The sequence below is a fragment of the Triturus cristatus genome, chromosome 8 (genome assembly GCF_964204655.1).
Source record: "Triturus cristatus chromosome 8, aTriCri1.1, whole genome shotgun sequence".
Classification (NCBI taxonomy): Eukaryota; Metazoa; Chordata; class Amphibia; order Caudata; family Salamandridae; genus Triturus; species Triturus cristatus.
Genome location: NC_140591.1, coordinates 323,476,470 through 323,499,458, shown reverse-complemented (window position 1 = coordinate 323,499,458; position 22,989 = coordinate 323,476,470). Strand labels below are relative to the sequence as shown.

The 22,989-nt window shown below is 43.0% G+C and overlaps 1 protein-coding gene across 1 annotated transcript in view; it reads right to left on the bottom strand.

The window, feature by feature from the left end:
• CDK8 (cyclin dependent kinase 8) overlaps positions 1-22,989 on the bottom strand; it is a 218,225-nt gene that overhangs the window by 137,864 nt on the left and 57,372 nt on the right. Inside the window, exons 2-4 of the mRNA XM_085621614.1 lie at positions 22,909-22,984; positions 16,017-16,127; positions 1,813-1,953 (exon numbers count right to left, since the gene is read on the bottom strand). Of these exons, the coding sequence (XP_085477740.1) occupies positions 1,813-1,953; positions 16,017-16,127; positions 22,909-22,984 (328 nt within the window). The remainder of the gene's footprint in view (positions 1-1,812; positions 1,954-16,016; positions 16,128-22,908; positions 22,985-22,989) is intronic.

The window sequence follows — 22,989 nt, the reverse complement described above, 5'->3', positions numbered from 1 at the left end:
ATGGATCCAGAGCGGAGAAGAATAACGTGCTTCATGTGTGTTTGTGTGCATATTTATGTGTGTGCCTGTATCATTGTGTGCTCCATAATAAACAATGTTGCTCTCATGAAATTATGCCTAGTGTCAAGGCTCGCCACAAGCATTGGCTATCCCCACACCCCCAATGCCCTTTGTGCCAGAGGGCAAGTGATGCTTTAGTTGTTATTTAACCCCTTCGCCGCGGCGGGAATTCCGCCGCGGCGCTGGGGGGTGCGGGGGGGCAGCGCGGTGGCGCTGTGCTCATGACGGAGCCGCTCCGTCATGAGCCACGGTTGAGCTGTGCTCATGACGGAACGGTTCCGTCATGACTCCGCCCAGTTGCGTTGTCCCCCCGCACAGGCGGGGAAACAGCGCCGCGTGGGCGGAGCGGCCGCCAACGGGCGTGGCATGACGGAACCGTTCCGTCATGAGCACACGGCAACCGTGGCTCATGACGGAGCGGTTCCGTCATGAGCGGGGAAGGGGTTAATTAGACAGGTGGATTCATTGAATACGGGTGAGTTTTCTCCTGTAATTTATCCTAGTTAACCTCTCCGGTTTAAAGTGTTCATAATGTAATATTAACATATGTAGTCACTATTTTGCAGGGATTCAATTTGCAAGTAGCTCAAAACAGTGTTTCTTGAGCAGAAGTGGCTCTCACTAAATGTGGTTCGAGGAGCTACAAGGATGCCCGTGGTGAATAAACACAACTGATCTCTCCTATCGCCACTTCCCCAACACGAGCCTTTAAGCCACCATGAAATGTATATAAATGGCATAGTCTCATAACACAAATTTCAAGGAATGTGCCTCTGCAAGGTTTGTATTTGGTCTGTGAAACAAATGAGTTTAGTACACAACCCGCAGTCAACAGTTTAAGGTTAGTGGCCGAAGTCAGGCCATCAACTATTCAGCCTGATTTTGATTTCTTGTGCTATCCCCGCGTAAAAGACTTGGAAACAGAGACTATTTTTGCGAAGTATTTCGACTTTCCCCAATGCTTGTGTGTGGACAATTTTAGCCCCATTGTTTCGCACAGTGAATTCATCATAACTTTTTTACTTATTAACAACTCTCTGCCTTACTAGATTTTTCACTTTTGCTAAAACTTGATGTTGGGCTTAATTTATATTCTTCATTTCTTCAACAGTAACAGTTGAATAGTTAGGCTGTTTCACAACACCAGACATTCCCTCTGAGGACTATCCCGGTGCTCAAGGTGTCAAAGATGAGGCAAAACAACCTTTATGAAACCACGTCACTTCTGAGGACTTGGATGCTAGGCAGGATGGCAGCTTAAGAATCCCTACAGCCAACCAGGCCATTATCCAAAAACAATCTTTTGGATTCCTGACCACTGGCAGAAGCACAGCAACATTAAAAGGAAAGAATCAACATCTCACCCTCCCAGGACCAAGACTGGGAGAGAGTCCGAGATTACAGCAGACGGCAACTATTTTTAGAGGAAGCACAGCACTAAGGTGTTTGCTGTGGCGAAGCAAAAATGCGGCAGAATGATGTGTGGCAAATGTCGAGGGAGACACTGACAAAGCCTGTTATAAAGTGCATTTTTGGATCATAAACACAGCACACACTTATTTGCTCTGGAATTTGTTTGGATTAACCAGGATATCGCTGAAACACAAATCGGTCCTGGAATGAAGCATAGAAGCATAAAAGAAAAATACAGTACAACTATTTAGCTATGGGAAGAGGTTCTCAGAATCTCCCCTATAGCCCTGACATGATTCAAACATCCCCAAAACACGATTCCCCTTCATATCAACTTACCAAATCCCTGTGTAACACCCAGTTGGCATGCAAGTAGTGAATACCATCTAGAATTTGATACAACAGGGACTTCACCATTCCCCGGGGTAACTGTACAGGCTTTTTGTTTGCTTTAGAAGCTCTGTGAAACTTAATTATATGCTGAAAAAGAAGGAAAAATGTTATTATTCACTAATGAAAAAATATACAGGATTTACATTTTCATTCTTTACAAGCAACAAATACTTGAGGGCCTCCTGCAGGACATTTCACAACTTCCCCATACTTCATGATAGCACGAAATCACACAATTGTTTAGGTATAAGATTTCTTCTGAACAAAAAACACAATTGTGTATTATCCATGTTATGTAGTCTATACTTTATCAAGGGCATTTATTCCCTAGAAAAAACAGATCACCAGTATCTAAATTGATAGGCCATTGCTAATGACCTGGAATGAGTGTCAACATTTACTGTGAATAAAAAGGTCTCTTTTCATGTTTACCTAAATTAAAGAACCATTTCACAGCCTTCATTTCTTTCCATTCATGTCGAAGCTGCATTTTCATTTTCTCCGTAAACACATAAATAAGTACCATTAACACACCTTGTGAGGACTGTATTTTAGACAAGGGATTTTCCTACATAGCTGGGACAGATAAGAGGGCATCTCATCACCATTTAAAAAAATAAAATAAAAAAAAAGAAGGTATACAACCCTGAGTTTACAGTCAGCCAGCTACAACCAGGCCCCCCCCTGCCCTTATGCCAGTATGTCACCTCCTATCTCTACTCCCATCTATCTTATGAGTATGAGAGAGAGTGAGTGAGTGCGAGTGTATATGAATAAAAAATAGACGGAGTATATTGGGGCTGTCTATGTGAAAGGGGACTGTAGTAGTAACAAGTCACAGACTAGTTATGTTTAGCAACTGGAACCAACTCTAATAATAGAGTATAACATTATGCAAAGTATATTTGAAACCAGAGAGGAGGCTGGAAAGGAGAGAGACAATAGGTGTGAGCGACAAGTAAATACCAAAATGTTCAATTAATCATCAACACGGCCCTGGCCTGGAGTGGATGGACAATGCAAAGCTGTATCCCATTTGTTTTTTTGTTTCTCACCTCCATAGGAATGTGTCACTGTAAGTGTGTGGATGGCAGGGGAGGAGGTTTCTTGCATCTAAACCTGCTTCTCCATCATGGGAATCTTTAATGAATACATGAACACTGAATACTTTCCGTTGTGAACGGAAAACAGTGTCTCTCTTGCTTTTTGGAGGTTGTCTCAGGAGAAGGCACAATTCTAATCTTCTGCAAGGTCTGCTCTTGGTTGGGGGATTTTCCATGTAAATCCTCAACAAAGATCCATTTTCAGAGGTACTAGGAAGAAGCACAGATTCTGTACAGAAAATTCTGAGTAGCAGGAAAATCAGTTTGAAGTTGATGGCTTCAATGAGGTTTCCCCTGCAGTTCGATCAGATGGCCGCCTGATCTTCAACGCTGATGTTCTTAACGTGGAAAGCCTTTAGGCAGAAGATGGTGATGTTCCTTTAGCCTCAAGTACTTTGAGGTTTAATGGGAATGGGGATTGATGTGCCTTGTGCTCCTGCACCAAACATCAAATCATCTGTGCGCCTGAGGACGAATAGCTGGAGTGGTGATATGACCTTTGAGTGCCTGCCTGCACATCCATATCAAGAGAGAGAGCTGCAGTCTTTAATAGGTAAAAGCTGGCAACTGTCCTTTACAGAACATACTCAGTTCTACCTATGTTTTGTGAAAGCTACCTTACAGGTGTTTTCCACCACTATGCAAGCAAAACTGCCTCCCTCAGACAGGAGGGGTTGGTAGCCGTCATCTCAAACGAGGTGAATTAGTCATAAATAGACATATCGTCTTAAGTTCTGCTAGAATAGAAACAATAATTCCATATACAGTCACAATGTTTAGGTAACTGCCAACATGCCATTTATCTCCTACTGCTGCTATAGAACCTTTTTATGTAAGTTCACTGGAATGTCACAGTGGCAAGTCCTGCCTTGCTCTGTGCTCAGTTCTCTGCTTAAGAATCACAGAAACAACTCTATACAAAATGTTAACTATTTGATAGCTTATAAAAATGACATTGAAATGTATTCCAGGAAACTAACTATACTATTCTTAGGTGCTATCCCGGCGTCTAGATGCTATAAAACTCTAGCCTATTACACTTCCTTGGAGTGGCCAGAAACCCCTGGGATAGTGCATAAGTGGAGCATCTCCTTGGGATGGAATTCCACAGCAGCAGACTTGGAGGAGGTTCCAAAATGTTCCTTAGCTCTCAATCTTAGGCCCTCGTGGTCTCACAAGGACCCCATAGTCATTTTTAATCAGAATGGTCATTAATACACTGTATATCTATTTGACAGTCAGATTATGCACTGGCCATGGGGTGAGCATTTCACAGAACAGTGAAGGCATGGTGTGGAGGGAAGAAAATATACCTAATACGTCATAAAACCCTCCAAAAATATTCAGAAAGTGAATCAACTATGTTAAATGGCAACTGAACTAAAAAGAATCCGACTGGATTTAGTTCACAAAACAAAGCTAGGTAAATAGGCATAGAGCTCAGTGTCAACGGAACCTGACTGCTGAGTTGAAACAAGAACTGCCACACAAGTACCAAAAGTGGCCCCTCCAAGTCCTGAATCCTTAAAGGCACAGTGCTGTTATTCTCTGCATGGGGCTGTGCGGCCCACGTATTTCCTTTTTAAATTCATGCTAAAAATTCAGTACTAGATAGATTTAGAGGCTGCTGTCTCTGCTTTTACATTTTTACACTTTAACAGACTCATACAAGCAGACATACACTAAATACACCTTTTCTTCAGAAAGAAGGCAGTTGAATTGTGCCTACAAAACAACATGTTAAAATACAGGAAATAGATAAGTTAAGGGTCTAGGTTAACTATATGTTTTTTGCCCCTAGGAAAGGTAGGGAGCAGAGAGCATCAATTCCCTACAGACTGTTGAACATGGTGGAAGGGGGGGGGATAGGGAGCAACTGTAATGCTCATGCACAAATTTGAGGGATCCAGAGATATCCTCCAACCCGCCCTCTGATAAAGTGGGATGGGGTAGCGAACTAATAACCATTCCCCAGTTCCCTGTTCGTGATGGAAGGTGCTGGACAATAATGCCAACCACCTTGGGTAAAGAGGGAAAGCAATTAAAATCCTCCTGGCTCTGGTCAAGGATAAAAGTTTAAACAAATCAAATCCTTCATAGCCCTGAACCAAGGCTACAGAGAGCATAATCATTATCCTGCTTGCAGGTGGGGCTGCCTATTTTATTTTACCAGGGTTCATTAATACAGAAAAAGTCTCACCACCTTTTTAATCATAGCCTTTCCACTTTCAACAAATAAAGGACTACAATACCAATCACACAAACTTCACATCACCCATACTACATCACAACAGAACTCAACTCTGTTTTAACTCTTCAGCCAAACAAAATCCTAAACCCATAACTCCCTTACAAACAGAATCTGACTCGCTTGAGGAGGACACAGAATGGGGGGAATGCCACAATCCCATCACCATCAGTCATGCAGTACTTCCAACCTCCTCACCTTCCCATATACACAAAGAACAAACCTTACCCAATAGTAACCACACAGTTAAAAGCACCACAAGAAATAAGATAAGTGATAACCCAGACACATAACTCCCTTCCACAAAAGAAAACTTTCACATCTAAATTGTTTGCTTATGAGTGCATGTGGAATAAGAAAAAGTACATAAAACATCTGACATACTGACTGATACAGAACCAGGCATACTACTTATCATGGAAACCTGGTTGAGAAAAGACAGAGCCCAAGTACTGCATGAAGATATCATCCCCCCCACCCACGTCCCCTTTCTTCCAAAGAGAATAGGTTATAAAGAGAAACAAGCATTTGCAATGCAATCGGTCTTGCCCTTGGGACCTTATAGGTATTGCGCCAGGCAGCAGATTATCCTGGGTGCTGCAACATGGAAGCTTTAACACTAATAGGAACACCAATGTAGTGCCCCAAAATCCGTATTCCAGCTTTTACAACCAATTTATGCAATATGCATTTTTATACGAAATATTATTACAAGTTTATAAATTTCCTATGTCATCCATTTGGTTCTGCAACTGGTGCTGCCACCCTATTGACCCTAAAAGACGGGAAGGCGGGAGCCCGTCCGCAACTCAACACCTGTGAATTGATGTCCACAGCCTTTAGAATATCGATCTCAAGAAAAACTCTGAAACCAGCAAAAAAAGGAAGGCCCTTGAAGAGCTGAAAAAAAAAGTAAAGAGAACTTTCAACACGTCAGTGCCGATGGCTCAGGTACAAGAACACACAAGACAAAACGTGTTAACACAGACAACAGTATTTACAGATATAAAGGACAAATAAATCCACTACTCAACCAAAATGAACTATGCAAAATTCCCATCCAAGGAAGTCCATTATTATTTTGATGCCATCTCGCAATCCAGGGAGCTGTCAAATCTTCACTCCATTTTCACAAATCTTCTGCAATAAACTAGCAACGTACTATCAAAACAAAGCAGGCACCCTGGATGCTTATCTAAAAACCAACAACAGCTCCCATAGTATGTAGAAAACAACAATCACAGTAGATACTCCCCTTCTATCTACATCAGCCTTCTAAGAAATGACACCCTCATAATTGAAACACATAAAAGCTAGCCACACTAGCCAGCTGCCCTTCGGACCCGTAACCTCCACTTATTTCAAAACCATACTTCAATCAACATCAGCATCTATCGCATTCTGAAATTATCGCAACAACTCCTTAAAAGCATAAACTTTCCTAGAGATAAGAAGGAAGGCATGCACATGTCCACTACTTAAAAAACACCAACTTGGACCTTCGGAACCTTAATAGTTACAAAGCAATCTTCAAAGTGCCTTTCCTTAGCAAAATGATGAGAGGAGCAGTCTTTCACCAAATCTCAAAATTCATAGATCAAAACAAACTATTCTCAGTCTGGCCAACAGGATTCCGTCCTCGGAGAGGGACTGAATCTGCTCTAATCACAACCTGGGATGACCTAAAAATACAGTTGACAAAAATGGTTTTGCTGCATTACTACTCATGGACCTTTCAGGTGCTTTTGACACAGTACACTAGGGCATTTAACTTCTTAGACTGATAAAAATTGCATAGAGGTCATCGCCCTCAACTTGATTTCCTCTTATTTAAACAACAGATCATACCTGCTTCACACAATGCCTCTCTCTTCACACAGTTACTGTGTAAATCAGAAGATCCACAAGGATCCATCATCACACCTCTACTCTTTAACATGGATATTTATATGAAATTAATAAATCTTTACAATAATTTCTAAAACAGCTGCTACAACTATACTAATGACACACAGAATTCTCAAACTGAAAAGCTCCAACGACAAAAGAAAATCAAAACGTAATATCTGCCTCGTAGCCATACATCAACGGATGACGTGGAATCACATCAAACTGAATGCCTTAAAAACTGAAATACTGACTTGCAATGACTGGAAAACTAGGACCTATAGCCCTCTGTCCAGATAAGCTGGGACCTCTGCCAAAAAAAGGCACACACATGGATAATCTTAGAACTTTCTTTGACTTTGCACTTTCCATGATAACTCAGGTGGGCAGACTGTCCCAATCAACCTTCTACAAAGTGAAAACACTTCCGTTCATCTTTCCACATCATGGATTTCCTGAAAGTTTTGAAGCATCCAAAAACTCAGGAGCAAGGCTGCTTCTGAATGTAAACACACAAACCCACATGTCTATTGTCCTGAGGGCTCTACACTGGCCCCCAGTAGCAAAAAGATCCTCTTTCAAAAAACTGTGCATTTATTCACAGAACTATAAATGCAAGAACCAAAATTAATTCAAGCAAAATCACACAATATTTCCAATCCTGGAACTTGCATTCTACACTGGAATTATTGCTTACATGAAGAAAACCATTAGTGGCACTACTTTCTCTGTAGAAGTGGCAAAACTTTGGAATTCTCAACCATTCTTCTGAAGTCTAAATGATTTTCAGTGGCTCTGATCTTTGAAGGTAAAGACCTCGTTATTACCAATGTGATCCAACAAAGAAACCACATGTTTCCATTTCCTGCCTACAGACAGAAATCCTCCAGGACAATCTAAGATCAAGGAAGAGCTAAATAAGCAGAATCGCCTAAGAAACAATCCCTAATATAGAGAACCACATCCCAAATGAAGCTCAAAAAGCAATGCTTCTTTCATAATCAAACACATTAAGGTAAGATAATTGCAAAGCCTAGCAATTATCCACCCCTCAACAACTCAACAGACAAACCTGAACAACGTACTATCCAGACATACCACATAAAAATACCCCATCCCATATAAAAAAAAAAGGTACATATTCAAACAATTTCAATTATGTTGAACAGTTATGTAAAATGGAACTCACAGTATCAACACCACGAACACTAAGATTGAGCAACTTGTATCCCCCACGCACAGATAGTCAACTTGTAGCCTATTATTTCTACTCTTTATACTTCCTCGGACTACATCCTAGCTCAACATTCCAAAAATACCTGCATGATAATAACCTGATTTATAGTGAAAGATTATTCTTTCTCCACCCTTTCTAGTTGAATGGTACATTTGTTGCACTCCATCCTCTGCATGCCTTGGTGCCTCAGATTTTTCCATATCTTTTTCTGTACATCCTGCCATACTCTTTACTAACTTTCAGTTAACTAGGCACAACCCCTCCATACTTTTGATGTTTCCTGATTTTTAAACTCACTTAGAACTTTAGTCATTTATTGCAAACACGGTTTTATTTTTTCAATTGTGTGAATTTTAATTGAACTTGTATTGAAACTGACTTAGGATGCTGGGGATACGTGCTTTTTCCTGCAATTACGGGTGGAGGGAACAGCGGATATTTCTCGCTGGGCTGCTTACACGAGGCGCCTGTGCATAGCGGCCATTTTTCCACCTTGGGGACGGCTAGAGCGGCCATTTCTGTAAGTGAGCACTCTAGCTTACTTTGCATCCCCAATATATTTCGTAAGGGACACTGCGCAAACGTGGCTGTAGTAAAAACTTCAGTGGGTCTCGACTCACTTCTAGTTCGTCTCATATGCGCTTTTTATGTTTCCTGATTTTTAATTTCACTTAGCACTTTAGTCATTTATTGCAAACACTGTTTTATTTTTTAAATTGGGTGAATTTAACTTGTCTTGAAACTGACTTAGGTTGCTGGAGATCCATACATTTTCATGTGATTACGGGTGGACGGAACTGCTGATATTTCTCACTGGGCTGCCCGGCCATTTTTCCACCTTGGGGAAGGATGGAATGGCCATTTCTGTAAGTGTGCGCTTGGATCCTGTGAGAAAGTGCCATCTTTCTTGCATTGTATGCCCCCACTTTTTGCTGAATTGCTGAATGTACTTTGACTGAGTGTGCCCTGGACGCCTGCCAATCAGGTGCCCAGGGCCTATGTTCCTTCCCTAAAACAAACCAAACCCAAATTGGCAAACCCTGCCCACATGTCAGCCCCTGGTAAATGGTACCCTAGGTACCCAGGGCCTTGTGACCAGGGAAGGCCTCTAAGGGCTGCAGCACTCCTTGTGCCACTCTTAGAGGCCCTGTACCCTTACACACACACACACTGCCTTTGCAGGCTGAGTGTTTGGGTGCAAGACAAAAACAAAGTCGACATGACACACATCCCTGTGTGCCATGCCCATCACCTACACTGCCATGGCATACATCAGCCACCCCTCTAGCTGGGTGCCTTATGCCAATGGTGTGGGCGCAGGAGCCCTGTGCCCCTACAGTGCCCAGGCCCACTCCTTAGCACTGTAAGTGCAGTGCTGCCATTTAAGAGTACATGGTGCAGAGAGCTCGTCAAACACTAGCTCCACAGCACCATAATGGCAACACTAAAGACTGAGAAGTTTGGTATCAAACTTCTCAGCACATTAAACCCACACTGATGCCAGTGTGGAATTTAATGTACCAAGCACCCCAGAGGGCATCTTAGAGGTGCCCCCTTACACCTAACCTACAATCCACGTCTGCTCTGAGGCTGCCTAGGCTGCCACCCAGCAGACATGTTGCAGGACCCCTGGGTAGGAGAGCCCCTGCTCTCCTGGGCCTGCAACAATGCACATCCTGGGCGAGGTGCTAAATCTCCTCCCCCAGGATGGGCAGGGGGAAGCTTCAAAGGCATGCCGCCTCTGTGAGCTTCCCCAGGCCACTGCAACCCCCCACTCTGGCGGGAAGCTTTGGCCGGAAACCCGAAATAAGGACAGGGGATGTGCCAGCCTGCCAACCCCACCCATCAGGTGGGGGAGGCGAGGTGAAGCACATCTCCGGGCTCTCGCCATCTTGAAGATGGGGAGCCCTACCCTATCAGGACTAGGCTACTGCCCCCCTCCCACAGGCGAGAGGCAGGATAGGGGGTGTACCCACCCCAGGACAGGGACCCATTGGTCCCTGCCCTTCACCTACCTGTAACGCCCCTAAATCTAGTATTTAGGGGCACCCTGAACCTTCCTTCCCCAGATTCCAGATTAAAAACTACAAAGAAAAGCAAGAAGAAAGAAGACCTGCTCTGCAGCTGCTAAAAAGAGGAAGACACCAACTGCTTTGGCCCCAGCCCTACCGGCCTGTCGACCCTCGAACCTGCTCCTGCTCCAACCCGGCATCTCGTGGCCAGCAACCTCACAAACCCTGGAGGACCTGGCTACCTTTTGGCTCTAAGCCCCTTGGACTCTCATGAGTAGAGGCTCTACTCAAAACCTACCTCTAATCCCCGGCAGCAGCCCGGAACCGCGAACCCAGCACACTCTGCGCCAGCCAAGCCTGGCCAGTGCTGGAGTGAACAAAGACCACGAGGACGACCCCACGGCGACTGTGACCCCGAGACCGGCACCCAAGGACCTCCCTCGACACTCCTGAAGAAGCCTGCAGCCTCAGAACAAGGTGCCCCCCCTACCGCGATCAACAGAGGGTAAGATTTCCTCACACCAAAAGGCACCCATGCACGCGGCGCCCGCGGCCCCCTGTGCCCAATCCCGGGGTACCTACTTATCCTCCAACTACCCAACTTACCTCTCGAAGTGGTGGTGGCACCTGAAGAATCCTAGTCCCAGAGCTTGCAGTCTTTTTCTATACCGGAGAGTTCCCATTGAAATCAATTGAGCGCCCGAAGGCTCAAAAGCACCTTGCACCCAGCCGTCAGAGTGGCCCTGGCAGTGAAAACTCTACACCTACCTACTTCCCCACTTGCCCTGAGTAAGTGACCAGGAGCCCAGCTCCAACAGCCGCGTGGCTTGCCAGTCAGCAGCCACCAACCAAGGCCCCCCCCTATCCCTCATAGGATAACATTGGGCCTAACTCTCTGCACCCGGCCGCCCTAGAGTCGCTGAGGGTGAACCAACTGTACCTACCTGACCATGGGGGACCCCTGAGTCTATGCCCAGAACCTCAACTCTACCAGTCGAGTACTTACCCTTAAACCGATAACTCTATTTTCCTCATAGGGTAACATTGACTGGCTTTTTCCTGAAATTTCTTCTAAGTGTGGACTTTTCAAATCTTAAAATATTCACCAAAAATCAGCCGAGTAACGAAAACGAAATTACTCACCTGCTCTTAGGTGAGCTCCCAGTGCTGGATCTTGGTGCCCAGCACTGACTCTGAAAAATACTTACAACTGTACTTACCCGTAACCCAATTTTCTTCCATAGGAAATCATTGACTGTTTTTCTGTGAAATTTCTTCTAAGTGTCAATTTCTGCAATCTTTAAATATTTTTCAAAAATCGTATAATATCTGAAAACATAATTACTTACCTGTTTTGGATAAAGGTCCCAGTACTGAGTCTAGGCACCCAGTACTGGATTACAAAAGTAACGAGAACATACTGTACCTGCAACTTGAATTTTCTTCCATAGGGAATCATTGACTGTTTTCTTTGAAATATTTTCGAAGTGTCAACTTTTAAAATAGCTAAATATTGTTTAAAAGTCATTACACTAATTAAGTCGACTTTCATCACTTGATTCCGAGTACTGACCCAGGACTGAATCTAGGATCCAGTCCTGGAATTCCAAAAGTAAACTAAATAGTAATCTGTTGCAAATAACTTGTTTTTTCCATTGAGCTCAATGCATTGTTGAGTTTAAAATAGAGTTGCCTATTGCAACCACTTGTAACTGTTTACCAAAGTCAATTGCATATTGCAAAAGTATTTATATGAAACATCTCATTCTGAGAAAGTATATTTTAAATCCAAGTGTTGGTTCTAAAATAAAACGAGCATATATTTTTTTTATATATAACCCATTGGCCTAGAGTTCAGTTATTGAGTGTGTGAGACCATTTGCTGACTGAGTGTGTACAACAAATGCTTTACACTGTCCTCCGATACTGCCTTACTGCTCGACCAAGCTACCACTTTAGAGAGTAAGGTTATATCTAACTTTAGCCTCTGTCAAACCCTGGGGGACTGTGGACTCTGTACACCCTGTACCTATTAAGGAACAGTATATACAGAGCCACTTTCTCACACATTCCTAATGTATTTTGTCTGAAATGCTGTACGGATGTGCCGCCGGCGTGCCAAAAGCAAGCCCGGCTGCGCTAGTCAGCGTCCCAAAAGAGTACACCGCCAGTCACTATGCTGGTATCATCAAAAAAGGTACTCCTCGTCTCTTTTACAGCCCTTCACAACTTTGGGATTTTGCCTTCCTTCACAACTTTGGGATTTTGCCTTAACTTCCACTTGTACTACTCTTATCCCCTACTCTTGGTCTCTCTGAGACAAAGTGCACATCAAGTGATTTTTGCACTAGCCCTAGGAAACCTACAATGGATCAACTTGGCCCTAGCTCCTCTTTTGTAGCGGCCTTGATCAACTCCCGCTCCCTCCCAAAACATGCAGATAATATGCATGACCTACTGTGCGACAAATAACTTGATGCGTTGTTTATAACAGAAACTTGGCTTAGAGATTCCTCTGGTCCGGATACTTGGAAAACAGTCCCTAACGTATTTAAAATTCTGAGGAAGGATCGCGATAAGGGTAGAGGGGGGGAGGACGTGCAATTATTTACAAGGAATGCTACACTCTGGCCCCCATGGAATTAGTAGGCGCAGAGATTTTGGGCTTCACTGTCAACCTCTCAGCCAAGCAATCTTTATCTGTGGCACTTCTTTACAGGCCTCCTGGTCCTACCAGAGGGTTCATATCCTCTCTATGTGATGTTCTGACCCCTTAAACTCCCGAAAATGGGCATTGCATCTTGCTGGGAGATTTTAACCTACACATAGATTGTACAAACGCAAGAGTAAGTTAATTTCTTCTGGTGAATCTGGCTGCTATGGACCATGCCCAATCAATCTTTGCCCCTATGCATCTCGCTGGTCATACTCTAGACCAAATTTTCTCTTCCCGACCTCTTGAAGTTGATACCCCTATCCCTCTGGTCTGACCACCACATGCTTAGGTTCAAATGGACAAAGTTCAGAGCCACCCTGCTAATAAAGGCAACTTAACCTGTATGGTAAGAGCCTTCCATAAAATTCAACCGGTAGTCCTATGTAGTACACTAGAAGAGGGTAAACCCCCTCTTTACGGCAACACTGACGAGGATGTTAGCCGGATTGATAGTTGGATTGAGACTGCTATCCAAGCTCTTGCTCCAGAAAGAAGGACACAGCAACTCCGTATTAAATTGTGCCGTCCTTGGTACTCTCCTTCGCTCGAAATTCTAAAGCTAGAGTGTAAACGTATAGAGAGGCAATGGAGGGCAACTTACTGCCAAAAACCAAAAGCAGAATACAGAGAAGCACTTAGGAAATACCATAAAGAAATTAAATTAGCAACAAAACTATACTTTGAGGACAAAATCTTAAACGCAGGAAACCACTCCAGGGAAAATTTTACAATTGTTAAGTCCTTTACCTCTTCAGATGCAGGTACTAATTATAAACCTTCTTCCCAGGAATGGTGTGAACTCGCGCTTTCCTTTCATGAAAAAACAGCTTTTATTCAAGCTAGCCTCCTGGAGCTGAAAGTTGCTTGCTGGGCTACAGCACAGAGGTAAGGGTTTGCAAAGAGAAGGTGAAGGTGGGAGAGAGTTGTCCAGATGTTATTCCATCACTCTCCAGAGGTAAAGATAGCTTCTTGGATTCCTTTTCTCCCATCTCCAAAAAAGATTCTCTTCTAGCGCTAAGTCGCCTCAAATCAGGCTCCCCTTTGGATCCTGGTCCCTCCTTTGTTTTAGCCCGCGGGCAGAGGTTATTACGCTGCTGGTGAATCAGCTATTTAATACTTCCCTCTCTTGCGAAAATCTCGGTCTTGCCAAAGTTCCACGGTTTAGAAAGGCATGGTTAGGGGGCAGGTCTCGCTCCTTCCTGGGCCCCTGTCTGTGGAACAAACTTCCACTGTCTCTCAGGTGTATCAAGGAGATACCTGCGTTTCGAAAACAACGTAAGCCCTGGTGTTTTTCCTGCCCCTAGGCCTGTCCTTTCTTCTTTCCCACTGATGGTCCTAACACAGAAGCACCAGGACACTCCTTGGAGTAACAGTTGCGCTTTACAAATTACTTACATAGACAAATCATAAACCTTTCTTCTGAATAACCATTCCTGCAATACCAAAACCATTCTAAGCTATCTACTCATCTCACGCCCATAAATTTCAATTTCTCATTCGGTTTAATCTCTCCTTGCCATCTCACAATATCTAACTTCCTTCATCCTATTTATTCACCCCTTGTTCCATTTGCATCAACTCATTCCAATAATTAAGCCCAATTCTTATTAACTTAATATGTCATCATTTGAAAATGGAGGCATGTTACAGTTTTACTACAGCACATGACTAATACAATAACCAACAACTCTACAACAATAATTAATAACCACTGGGTTAACCACTAACTTTGGGGAACAGAGTAGTGTGCTACCCACCATAAAGGGCTTCAACACGCCATCGGTGATAGTAAGCACTATGAAATTAAATTACAATACAGTGTTGAACCAGCTGTCATAGTCTGGATCAGCATGCATCCTTTTACAGGGAGAAAGCCTTTGATTTATGTACAATTCAAAAACAGCCAGAGAGCCTGCATGCCTTCTTTCGCTCACCACTGCTAGAATCAACAAGCCTCTCTGAATCATAACGCAGACACACCAGATCTTTTACTTCATTTAGCCAGGCTGCCCCACTGTGCATAGCAGACATTCAAATCGGTCCATTTACCGCTACAGCAGGTGCTAAACTAAATTAGCCATCATTTTGGCTTATTAAATAATAATATAAAAGTTTAAGCAGTCAAGCAAAACATTCAAATTATAAAAATTTGACAGTAACAGAAACTCAAACAACAAAATTATATAACTGTATGCGTGGTAGAGCCATTGTAATTTGTAGTTCATTTATTCAAAATTTCACCAAACGTATCAAGAACATGTGTTTCACACTTCTCACTCATTGATTCCCTGGTGCCTTTCCAATATGACATTCTGGATCAGTGCATAAAATACAAGCACTTTGAAATGAATCCAAAAATGAAACTGGTTCACGTGTAGACTAATGTATGAATACTCCATTTATAGGGCTTTAAATTGCAAAAATCTTTTTAACATTAGACACTGGCCTACAATCTCGGCGAAGTAGCCTTTTTCATTAGAAAAAGGATCTATGCAATCAGGTTTTCTAGTTCCTGCCATAAATGTCCACACTTTACCAACTTTCAATTTTGACTTTGCTATTAAGTAACGTAACAGGAATTACATCTCACACATTGTACCAGCCGCGGTGCGTGCAGGTAACCGCAGTGAGGCGGTGGGCCGTGTAAGGGGGGGGATTTCAAGGCAAGATGCCTAGGAAAAGTAAAATAAATAATTAGTTTTCCCTCTGCATCGTCCCACGAAATGCCCCCTTACACGTCCCCACCGCCCCACTGCTATTACCTGCACGGACCGCGGCTGCATTGTACATCAAATCCTTCCCCAATAAAACTGATAAGTCAATTAATTGATGGCACAACCCTCAGATGCTTGCTTACACTACCAATATGGCAGAAACACCACACAATTGCTTTCTTTACTGAACTGCTTTATTAGAAAAGCTAAAAGAATTCGGAGGTAGTACTTACCCATAGGTCATGTTCAGCATAATCAAAAAGGAGCCATACTTTTCTGTCAGCATGAGAAAGGAACACTTTTTGCAAAGAAATCACATTTGGGTGCTTAAGTTCTCGTAACAGCTGCAAAACAAATAAAACGTTATTAGACCCAAGTACAGCAGCAGGAGGATTCCTGTTACCACAGAGGAGGAGGAGGAGAATTGTGGGAGGAAATAATCTAGTGCATATCCACAGACACATATTTTCAAACTAGTTTTGCTAAGTCCTCTTCCAGGAAATAGCAGGGACTGAATGCGAATTGAGGGCACCAAGAACATGTTACCGATACAGGTTCTTTTAATTGTTGCAATAAGCCACAGTGCCATGCATACTTAACTTGGATGGATAACCTCAAATCACCAAGCTGGTCTACAGTACAAAGGATACTTTTGCAATCTAACATACATCAGTGCTGGTATCAATCATGTCATTTTGACATTTCTGTGCTTTGGAGGGTATTCAATTTGCCAAAGAGGCACAAATACTTAGGCTTGATGATTATGCTGGCCCACTACCCATTCAGACACATAGAGATGCAGACCAGTGGCATGTTAATTATAGTAATATTTTAATAACAATGGGCTTTTTAGACCCAAATACGAAAAAGCTCTTTGCTAATTAATAAATAGGGAATTCCAAAACCCGCAAACGAAGGTCAGTGGACTTTCACCAGCTGGCACCCTACGACATGGTAAAAGAACAAGCACTGACAAAGCTAATAGGCCTCGGCAATGACCAAGCTATTGGCCTTGTTAATGTGAATGTCTTTTAGCAAAGTTGTCTACCAGTAAATCTGCTGTGGACAGGCAATCCACAGCAAATGGGAGTTGCCACTGGGAGATGAAGTGTTTTGCCCAAGTTTACAATGTCCTCTTGAAAAGTAACTGGTGTTGTGAAAAGTAACTGGTGTTGTGAAAAGTAACTGGTGTTAATGTAAAGCACTCGACTACCTTCAGGTGGTGTTGGAGCTATATAAAAAAGCACAAAAAAGTAACTGGTGCTAATGTAAAGTGCTCCAATACCTTTGGGTGGTGTTGGCACTATATAAAACTGCACATAAAAAAGTGAAAAGTATAGTCGGGGAGGAGGGGATCTGTGGAATGGAGTTCAGTGGGGCAAGCAGCAATGGGTAGGAGGTGGACGGGCAACCAACAGTAAAAGCGGGCTGCCAGGGGGAGATTAGGCAATTTGGCAGTAACCACAAAATGTGAAACTGGGCCAGAGGCGAGGGAGACAATGTGGCGTCTTCTTGAGAAAGGTTGTGGCGTAATGGCCACAATGGCCGATTATGGCGCTGGGAAGGAAGGAACGAACAAACAAACACACTCTCTACAAGTGTGCCAAGTAATAGTGGCCATGCACACATGCTCCCATCAGCATGTCAGCTATACACGAACAGAACACTAAACGGCAGAACACACCACCACTCGCTAGAACGAAACAGACTAAAGCAGCAACTGGGTTGGGGAGGGGGTGATTTCTGGATGGGGCAAGCACCGGGAGGTGCAAAGGAGCAAGCAGAGATGGAGAGAGGAGGTGGGGGAAAGGTAAAGCAGCAACGAAAGGAAAAGTAGTGAGGGAGTGACCTGTGGACGGGGCTTGAGGGAGGGTGGGAGGAGACGGAGCTGGTAAAAGCACGAGCACTGTGTAGAGTGCTGAGAAAGAAAGAAAAAAGTAGGTCATAAAAACAGGAGCAGTGGATGTTTACAAGAACTTGGTCCATGCTCTGGGAGGTGGACTAAACACAAGAAGACACCATGCCTGCCAGGGACAAATGGTGACAAAGAATATGAGACAGGCGATAGAGCCGGCAAATGTCTTCACCAAGACCTAAAAATCATCTGTATTTGGGGGGGAGGGGGGGCCTGATGCCACTGCACTTGCTGCACCATGGATAGCTACTTTTGTCCAGCTGTATACGTACATTCTTAAATTATCCGTAAATGGGTCTCTGTTCATGGTACAAAACGGCTTGCAAGGGAGTGTGGATTAAAAGGAAAGGTACATCTTCGCCTGGCCATGGGGGACTGGGAGGAGTGGGGGGGGGGGAACTAAACTCCACACAAATAAATATCTGAGGGGAACATGCATATAAAACAGACTGGAAAAGTGTTATGGACGCAGTGCATAAGGACAATTACAGGGAATAAAGAAAATGGCTTCAAAAGCCCTTACCTTGTTGAGGGAAGAAAAGGACAATAAGGAAACACAAACTCTTACACAAGAGCCTAACAAAAATTCCAATTCACAAAAATCCCAATTCATTTAATTCTAGAAAACTTTACAACATTGATGAATTCGACCAGCTTAAATTAAAACACAGGATAAAGGCTACTTAAATTGCCATCTTAAGACAGAAATTAAGAACGGCTTAGTAGTCTTAAATCTCATTCTTGTTGCTTGCACTACCACTACAGTGTGCTGCTGTGGATTGCCTAAAACAATTTTCACAAAAAGGGTGAGGGCGGAATCCATGAAATAATCTTGGCCAAGGGCCAAATTCCAGTCCATAGTTTTTTAGTCACACCAAACAGCGCACATACACTGTTGCTGCGAGGGTATTGTATAAAGTTAAGGTCTTGGAGCCCACTCATTACTTACATTTTGCAGTCTTGTCATTTGTTTTAGCTGCCTCCTAAATGGCCATTACCTGCCTTACGTTACTTTCTTTTAGTTCTCCAGACCATGACCAAGTACTAATTGATTTCATTTGATTAGTGTCCTTCCGCTGCTCACGCGGTGATACAGGGTACTTTGTGTTTTCATTTTTCCGTCCATCATTTCCACTTCCATGCTACTCCTTTGGGTTGCTTTTTAACTTCCAGTCTTTTAGCAGGTCTGTTGCCTTGAATTTTTGGGAATTGGGTGCTTCCTTTTACAGCACGAACCAAATGGCACGGACTATTCGAGCAGTTTGTGTGACTATGTGTTTGTGTGACTTTCCAGACCAGCAGTTCAGTCACATGCTCCAAGCAAGGCTGGCACTAAGCAACATAATCATTTTGTAAACACCTGCTCCTTTTCAAACACAAAATATGTGGCTTTTAAAGAGCCTCAATTTTGGGCAGCGATGCAGTTAATTCATTTCTCCTCAAAATCTGTGCGCTCAGTCTCATGTGTATTCCACATCTTCGTTGCACAAACAAAGTATGTGTCCGTTTAAAGAGCTTCAGTTTTGTGCATTTCTCCTTAAAACCTATGCCTACGTCCTCATTCTAATATGTATTCCACGGAAATCGCTTTCAGGCGCTCTATATTATTCATATGCACATGGGTGCACTAGATGCAGCCTAATGGCTCAGGCTCAAGCTCCTGATCCCACTCCCAATCCCACTCTTACGGACTCCACTTCAACCTACCAAACTACAATCCAGTCAAATCTACTTGAATCCACTCCAACGTACCCCACTCGAAACCAGCCCAATCTACGCAACTCCACTCCAACGTCCCAGACTTCAATCCAGCCCAATCTGCCAGACTTCACCACAAAGCACCCGACTCCAATCCTTCCCAATCGACCACACTCCACTTCAACGCACCCATATCCAATCCAGCCCAATCTACTCGACTACACTCCAAACCACCAGACTCCAACCTACCCCACTCCAACGTATCCGACCCCAATCTACCCTACTCCTCTCCAACGTACCCCACTCCAATCTACCCCACTCCAATGCTCCCGACTTCAATCTAGCCCATTCCAACCCAATTCGCTACACCAAATCCCCTTACCCAGCTACACCCCAATCCAATCCACACAACTACAGTTTCAGATACAATAAATACATTTAGAAAGTTTAAAACTGGTTTTTATGCACTGCAGAAATTGAGAGGCCATGAAATAAGATTTCCAAGCAAGCAACAAAACTTGTAAATCCCATATGTTCCAGACATCGAAGGCTAAAATTGGGATATGATCTCTGGTATGGGTTTAGCAAATACCTCTATATAAATCAAAGAAAAAAAAGTGTGTGTCACAAGCAATGATTTGACTTCCAAGTCTTAGATATGAATGATACAGGTTCTGGAGTACAAGTCGAGATACTCGATTGACAGCAAACAGCTTCATTTGAAATATCTTCATTCATTACTGTTAGTACAGAGTTGGTAGTCAACAATTAAAGGTACATGGATTCAAGGCAGACCAGAATAATTCAGGACCTCCGCAAAACAGAAATTTGGAGCGGGTGAGACACCAACTGATCCAGTTTTTTCCACAAGATTTCACTCATTTGTGGAGAGTACCATCATCTACTTGTAAGGTATACCTTTGCCCAACAGGAAAGCACTTTTGAACAATCATACCCACTGCTATTACTCAGGCATCTCATTTGCCCAGCACAGGGAGTGCTGTAAGTAGAAGGTGAGTGAGGAAAATTGCTAACACAGGGTCACATTAGTCGTGGCTGGCCAAGCTGCAGAAGAACACTTTGGGCCCACCTTGGGAATGGACAGCACATGCTTTGAGTAATTGCTTTACTACCGCCCAAAGACAACAGAGAATGTTGGCATTCATACCTGAAAGAGTGGGGAAGAAAACTGACCCATTTGTTTGAGGTTTTTGAGCTTCACTAATAGCATAAAAGGTTCAAACATTTTGGAGTTCCAAAACCCACTGACACAGTGATAGAAATCAGAAACTAGGATGTCATCACTACATGCTTCGGTTAGGTCCAGTCTATCATCGATATCTGATGGTCTTCATCTACAGAAATGAAAAGATCATTTTGGTTACTGCTACCATTGTTTGTTTCCTGTTTTCTACTGAAGCGGATTGCTGCACCCCATTTCAAGTGCCTGAGAATTGTTCCCCATGCTAGGGCTTTTGAACTGGGTATGAACTGATCAAGCCCATTATGTGATGTTTGTTTCAGCTGAGGGCACAGGATGGTTGACGATTTTGATTGGTACTCATGTTAGTCTACTTCCCTATACCACTCAGATCTGAGTTTTACAAATATTATAAGTTGTCTTATGCGTTTCCTTGTTTTCAGCGAGCATGCTGAGTTTTTACCTTTTCTTTTTTAGGTTAGAGTTTTGTTTGTATTTTTAGGACTCAATGTAAAATGTGTTTCACAGTTTTGGATGTTTGAAGTAAATAATTTCTTGATGCATTTCATAAAGATTTCACCCAATTGCTCCCATTTGTGTAGATTCCATCACTCAATTCTTCTTTTACCATATGCCTATGACAGTGTTTAAATTTAAGAGTGATTTTTTTTTTTTAACCGTCTGACCCTTTTGCGTCACTGTTTGCTTTACTTTTTTTTTTGTCGTTGCATTGATTATACCGCAGTACAAATGCAATCAGTCAATTAATCAGGATTTAAAAAGCGCAGCAAATCACCCTTAAGTGTCTCAAGGCACTGGAGTTGCATTCTACTTTGTGGAGATCTGTTCATTTGAACAACCAGGTCTCGAGTCCTTTCCTGGAATCCCAGAGCGATGAGGTGGTCCTGAGGTGAAGAGGAAGGTAGTTCCAAGTTTTGGCCACCAGGTGTGAGAAGGAGCGTCCTCCACTGTTGTCTTGGCGGATCCGGGGGGTGTCTGCGAGGAAGTGGATCCTAGGTGTCTGGTCGGTGGGTGTAATGAATGCGCCAGGGGTTCAATAGGCAAATGTGTATACGGTTATTCATTCCGTTTTGTTGGTTCCGACTGCCCCATTCTGTGTAGCAGCTGACCAGGAATTGCAAGTCTCATGTTACAGCATTTCTCTTTTTTTTTTGTCCAATTTAGCTCTTTAATTCTTGAAAATTATATAGGTAGCTTCAAAATCTTTCTGGTTTACAAGGTTTGCTTGAATCATCAAAATGGTGTTATCAGAGTAGTTTACTGTGAATTTTACATGGAACAACAATATCCAGCCATGAAAGGGCCCAATATCCTCTATATTCTTTCTTCCTAACAAAATTAAGTGCTTCTTCGCAAGTCTTGCCATATTTGGACAGTCCAAGTATCGTGGTAGGTATAGTAAACCACATTCTGTTCAGGAAAGTACACACACTGCTAATCTCCTCTGCACCTACAATTTTACTCTTCATTATAGTGGTTTCTAGATTTTATTGTTTTCTTGCACTTTATAGCAGTGCAATTATTTGACTGTTTAACTTACTTGGACAGCTTTTAAGGGGCTTACTAACCCAGCTGCACTTTGTGTTTAGTCCAGGTCGATGACATGTTTTCTTTTCTACCTTGGAAAGTGGGGTCAGACCTAAAAATATGTAAGATGGCGGCCATTTTTCCAATCACCTTGTTCTGCTTTATTCTACTTAATTGTTGCTCCACTGCATGCCTTAACTCTGCAACCCACGATATGGGTTGAGCTACAGATCTTTCCGACCACAGGTATGACACTTGTAACAGAACACCTGAGCAGTGGCTGAGGAAAGTGACACGACAAAAGGCAAGCCTGTCTCAGTACAGAATGGGCTCTCACTGGGAGGTGCTGCTGTGTCTCTACATGTGAAGTAAGCCAAACATGTCTACATCTACGACTACTAGCAGGCCATGCAAAGAAGCGCTGAAGAAATATATCATTTTAGCTCATTTCCATAACATTGTTCCCAACCTCAGGCGATAAGAAAGACCAGACTATTCCCTGGTTTGTGAGAAGGACCCACTCGGCCCGTCTCGGGGCTGGAAATGTAATTAATCAATGCATGCTTTGTAGTATCCCTCTTCTCATTTTATCCATTATATAAGAAGTCAGTTATGGTGGTGACCGTTATTGAATCTTGGTTTGAAAAACTTAATTTAAAGAAAGAAAAAGAAAGAAGAACTGAAATGCAAATATAGATAGATAAATGCCTGTCGGGATGTGTTAAAAAATCGTTTAGACCAAAAAGGCTTAATATTTACTTACTGCTATTTCTCTGCATGCAGACATTGAAATTCCAGTACCTTCTATTTGTTTTAAAGCATAGTCCTTCTCGTCCTTCCTGAA